This window comes from Silurus aristotelis (genome assembly GCF_946808225.1).
Source record: "Silurus aristotelis genome assembly, chromosome: 8".
Taxonomy (NCBI): Eukaryota; Metazoa; Chordata; class Actinopteri; order Siluriformes; family Siluridae; genus Silurus; species Silurus aristotelis.
Window position 1 is genome coordinate 801 of NC_139581.1, and position 6700 is coordinate 7500.

Consider the following 6700-nt stretch of genomic DNA (forward strand, 5'->3'; position numbering starts at 1 on the left):
CACACACACACACACACCTTCCTCCACTACACACACACACACACACACACCTTCCTCCACTACACACACACACACACACACACCTTCCTCCACTACACACACACACACACACCTTCCTCCACTACACACACACACACACACCTTCCTCCACTACACACACACACACACACCTTCCTCCACTACACACACACACACACACCTTCCTCCACTACACACACACACACACACCTTCCTCCACTACACACACACACACACACCTTCCTCCACTACACACACACACACACACACCTTCCTCCACTACACACACACACACACACACCTTCCTCCACTACACACACACACACACACACCTTCCTCCACTACACACACACACACACACACCTTCCTCCACTACACACACACACACACACACACACCTTCCTCCACTACACACACACACACCTTCCTCCACTACACACACACACACACACACCTTCCTCCACTACACACACACACACACACACACACCTTCCTCCACTACACACACACACACACACACACCTTCCTCCACTACACACACACCTTCCTCCACTACACACACACACACACACACACACACACACACACACACACCTTCCTCCACTACACACACACACACACACACACACACACACCTTCCTCCACTACACACACACACACACACACACACACACACCTTCCTCCACTACACACACACACACACACACACACACACACCTTCCTCCACTACACACACACACACACACACACACACACACCTTCCTCCACTACACACACACACACACACACACACACACCTTCCTCCACTACACACACACACACACACACACACACACCTTCCTCCACTACACACACACACACACACACACACACACCTTCCTCCACTACACACACACACACACACACACACACACACACACACCTTCCTCCACTACACACACACACACACACACACGAAAAAAAAAAAAAAAACCTTACAGGATCGTCTCCCTTCTGTGTTTGGAAGAGGCTCAAATCTACTGACACGTCCTTTCATCCTGTGACGTTCGTCTCGCTCCTCTTGGATCCTACACACACACAAAGACACAACGGTATCAGCAAAACAACATTTTGTGTCTCTCACACACAAACACAAACACTTACTGTTTCAGCTCTTCTTTAAATAACTCCAGGTTGCTCTTTTTCTTCTCTTTCTCCATTTTCTTCACCTAACAGTTTAGAAACAACATATGAACAACTACAAAGTGAAGGTAAATTGAAAGTGGTGCAGTGAAAAGCTGAAGAAACTCACGCTGCGTTTGTCTAGAGCGAGGAACTGTGGTGGAGTCTCCAGCGGCAAAAATGTTTTTGCTTCCAGAATCTTGGATTTGGGTTTGTAGAGTTTTCCTCTTTTATCATCAGTCACAGCTTCTTCTGTAAATACAGAGCATTAAAATTTTATATACAGTAGGATGCACCGAATATTCGGCCACCGAATATTTTCAAAAGACTTTGATCACCGAAAAAACACGGCCGAAACAGTTTGTTGTGATGACGCAAACAGAAACCGCTGCCTGCACGTGCTTGTTTGCGGTGTGGACGTATTTCAGTATATCTGAGAAAGACCCACGGATAGCGATTTGCAAAACATGTAATGCCGAAATTTCAAGAGGGGTTCGTCTGCAAAGACTTTCTCCACGTCGGGTTTAATTTATCACCTGAAATCCAAACATCCCGATCGCTATGCTGAATATGAGAGAAACTCGGCACAGAAAAGCAGAACCCCTCCAAGCACACGCACTCTCCGTCAATTTAATTGTACAACCTTTCAGCAGGCCAGAGGGCCTGTACATTATTATTTAATGTACACGAGTGCATTTAAGTTAAACATTCAAGTTTGAATTTTAATTTATTTTATCCTGTGCATTGTTGCAATGTGCTATAAATAAATATTTTCATAATTTGTAATTGATTTATTCTTTGAAACTTTAATATTGATTTATGCAGTTGAAATGCCTTGATTTTAGTGAGGTTAGTACACAGTCATAGCCATAAATTTAATGGTAATAATAATTGCCACAATTTCTTTCAGTGTTTCGGTTTTCGGCCTTGCTTTCCTCTTTTTCGGTTTTCGGTTTCGGCCAAGAATTTTCATTTCGGTGCATCCCTAATATACAGTGTTTCGTTACTCACACACACACACACACACACACTTTTACCCACACTTTAAAAAACACAAATTTAGATCAATTTGAAAACGGCACATTTGTCTAAAAAAAGCTCCGTATCCACACTTCCGTTTTCAAAAGACTCGGTTTTTACACAGAGTCCACATGGTAACACAAAAACAGTGTGAACAAAACGGAGAGAAAATATTTTAAAATACAATTTTTTATTGTTGACATGCCCTCATGATAAAAACATTTATTTCAAATTTATAATAAAATTATGAACTTTTACTTATCGACAAAAGTGTGTGTTTGTGTTTACCTTTAGCAGCGTTGGCGATTCCTCCTCTGACAAATGTTTTCACTCGTCCTTCACCACCCTCAAATGCAGCCAGGAATTCCTCATAGATTTCTGCAGCTGCTTTCTCATCCTCCTGTTTAACACACACACACACACACACACACACACACATTAACACACAAACTAACACGTTAAAACACCCTCACACACATTAAAACACTCTCACACTAACACACAAACATACAAATTCACACATTAACACACACACACACACACACACACAACACACAAACTAACACGTTAAAACACCCTCACACACATTAAAACACTCTCACACTAACACACAAACATACAAATTCACACATTAACACACACACACACACACACAACACACAAACTAACACGTTAAAACACCCTCACACACATTAAAACACTCTCACACTAACACACAAACATACAAATTCACACATTAACACACACACACACACACACACACACACATTAACACACAAACTAACACGTTAAAACACCCTCACACACATTAAAACACTCTCACACTAACACACAAACATACAAATTCACACATTAACACACACACACACACACACAACACACAAACTAACACGTTAAAACACCCTCACACACATTAAAACACTCTCACACTAACACACAAACATACAAATTCACACATTAACACACACACACACACACACAACACACAAACTAACACGTTAAAACACCCTCACACACATTAAAACACTCTCACACTAACACACAAACATACAAATTCACACATTAACACACACACACACACACACAACACACAACACACAAACTAACACGTTAAAACACCCTCACACACATTAAAACACTCACACTAACACACAAACATACAAATTCACACATTAACACACACACACACACCACACAAACTAACACGTTAAAACACCCTCACACACATTAAAACACTCTCACACTAACACACAAACATACAAATTCACACATTAACACACACACACACACACACACACAACACACAAACTAACACGTTAAAACACCCTCACACACATTAAAACACTCTCACACTAACACACAAACATACAAATTCACACATTAACACACACACACACACACACAACACACAAACTAACACGTTAAAACACCCTCACACACATTAAAACACTCTCACACTAACACACAAACATACAAATTCACACATTAACACACACACACACACACACACAACACACAAACTAACACATTAAAACACCCTCACACACATTAAAACACTCTCACACTAACACACAAACATACAAATTCACACATTAACACACACACACACACACACACACACACAACACACAAACTAACACGTTAAAACACCCTCACACACATTAAAACACTCTCACACTAACACACAAACATACAAATTCACACATTAACACACACACACACACCACACAAACTAACACGTTAAAACACCCTCACACACATTAAAACACTCTCACACTAACACACAAACATACAAATTCACACATTAACACACACAAACACACACACACACAACACACAAACTAACACGTTAAAACACCCTCACACACATTAAAACACTCTCACACTAACACACAAACATACAAATTCACACATTAACACACACACACACACACATTAACACACAAACTAACACGTTAAAACACCCTCACACACATTAAAACACTCTCACACTAACACACAAACATACAAATTCACACATTAAAACACACACACATTAACACACTAACACACAAACTAACACGTTAAAACACCCTCACACTAACACACACACACACACACACATTAACACACTCACACTAGCACATTTACACACATACACAATAACACACGCACACACACACACACTAACACACACACACACCTTCTTCTTCAGCTCGTCCTGTTCCTTTTTACTTAGTGTTCTTTTAGCCACAGCCATTTTCCCAATGCTGAAGGCCTTCAGTTTACTTTCCAATAAAGCCTGCAGAAACAAACACACTGTAAATTTGAGTTGGGTTAGGGTTAGTGTGTGTGTGTGTGTGTGTGTGTGTGTGTGTGTGTGTGTGTGTGTGTGTGTCACACTGTGCAAACACGCCAAACTAAACGACAAAATTCCCAAAGTTTAGGATCATTTAAAACTAAAATATAAAGAAAACAGCGTATGGTGCGTTTATTTTTTGGAGTAATCTGAAATGTATTTTTATATATATTTCTATTTACATTTTGATGTAATGTAGCAATTAAATGCACTAAATGAGTTTAGTTTTCACAGATATTCTTGTAGGCAATAACATTGTTAATTGATCTAAAAAAGGAAACAAATTACTTGCTCATTTAAGGAATAACATTGGAATAATCAGTAGAATACTCAATTACTAAAATAATTAATAACAATATCCATTATTTAATCGATAATGCTACTCAGAACATTAAACATTTACCTGCAGTATCGTATCCAGGTGTGTATTCAAATCAAATCAAATCAAATTTTATTTGTCAGATACATACAGAATACGACATGCAGTGAAATGTTTTTTACGACGGTCCAACATGAGGGAAAAGGATGGGGAGAAAAATAAACCAAGAAAAAAGAAGACGGATAAATAAAGAGTATGAACTATATAAAATATATATGAGAAAAAAATAAGTGAATATACATGGATGCTTATGAAACCAGTAAAAATTTAAGGTGGTTGATGTGATTGTTCTTAAAGTGAATGTGTGGTATGGTGTGGTATAAAATATAAAGTGCACTGTGCTGTGCGAGTCCAGAGTTAAAGTGACGTAGTGCGAAAAGAAAAAGAAAAATATGTGCAGAGAAAAAGTGTGACGATGGAGAGAGTGGACCAGTTCTAGATCCTGGGTAGTATAGGCTTGGGTCGTTGCTATGGTAGCCAGGGAGGTAATAAGTGTGCACTGCATCTCCAGGTAAATCTGAATGTCAATGTTAATAATAACTCACATCGCTAACTAAATTCTACTAAATTGTAGGGAGTGAAATTGAAGGTTATAAATAATGAACTACAACTTTAAATAAAATCTGGAGATAAAACGAGGATAACAGTGATTTGGAATCGGAGAAAAGAACAGTGTGTGTGGGAGATGTGAGTTAGTGAGTATTTAATTTGCACGTTTTACTCCGCTGTGGTAAATGTACGAGTTTCACCTCCCAGTGTTTAATAAACACACTGTTGTGATCTCCTGAGCGTCTCATCAGTGTTCTAACTGCACTGTATTCCACTGTGTTCATCTCCCGGTGAGTTCCCGGTCTGAGAGCGCGTAAACATGGGCCTAATCTGAACAGTTTTAATCGCAAGAGTAAATAAACTGTCGCAAAATCCCGTGTATCTCCCACTAATGTCCTGAATGGGAGCGTTAACTAACCGGAAATGTCCACGGTCCAAATACGTCACTTCCTCACGTGAACTAATGGCCGTTAACAAGGTGTATAATACACATCTTTTTAAAATAAACATCTCGAACACATCATAGTCGCATTATTTCACTCAATAAATACGCTTTTATATTTAAGCCTTTTAATAAATATTTAATGAGAATTAACTGAAGCTGCATTTGAATACATTTGATGAATGTTAGCAACACTGCAACACGCAGTTAGCGTTAGCATGCTAACCAGATACCGGGTACAGAGTTAGCATGCTAACCAGATACCGGGTACAGTCGTATATAACTCTGTAAAGAATATTTAAGAGAGATTGTGAGATATAAAAGACCCGACTGTGCCTTTTATTTTATAATTTATATATATAAACTATTCTGGGTTATTCAGCCAGTTGTGGTTTATTTAAAGTACAATGTGTAATTAGAAAAGAAAATTAGCACGCTAGCTAGCAGCATTACATCATGTTCGACTGTAGCTAACAGACTAGTGCTAGCGGGATGTGTGTTAGCTGCAGCTGACACAATTAGAGCAGTATGGTGTGGGTGTGTGTTATTAAAGCCCTAACCTGAGTGTATAAATGGGAAAAATAATAATATGTACCTTAGAGCTAGCCCTCGGTGTTCCGCCTGCCGCGCGCTCCGCCATTTTCACACTGCAATGCAAAACGCCGGGCCGCGTCCCAAATTACAGCCTGTCTTCAACCTAGTGCACTATACAGAGCATCAACTACAACAGATACCGTAACCTATGTAGTGCACGATTATAAAAAGGACGGATGCAGTTAAGATTTAACCTCGA

General features: G+C 39.4%; 1 protein-coding gene across 1 annotated transcript; it reads right to left on the reverse strand.

The window, feature by feature from the left end:
• Positions 1-973: 973 nt before the first annotated feature.
• LOC310730518 (U2 snRNP-associated SURP motif-containing protein-like) lies at positions 974-6661 on the reverse strand (the record flags this gene model as incomplete). Its single annotated transcript, XM_083549541.1, has 6 exons — positions 6503-6661; positions 4382-4480; positions 2488-2599; positions 1310-1431; positions 1162-1226; positions 974-1085 (listed from the first exon to the last, which is right to left on the reverse strand). Coding segments are annotated over exons 1-6 (555 nt in total), but the record flags the coding sequence as incomplete, so codon positions are not given.
• Between the last annotated feature and the right edge of the window lie 39 nt (positions 6662-6700).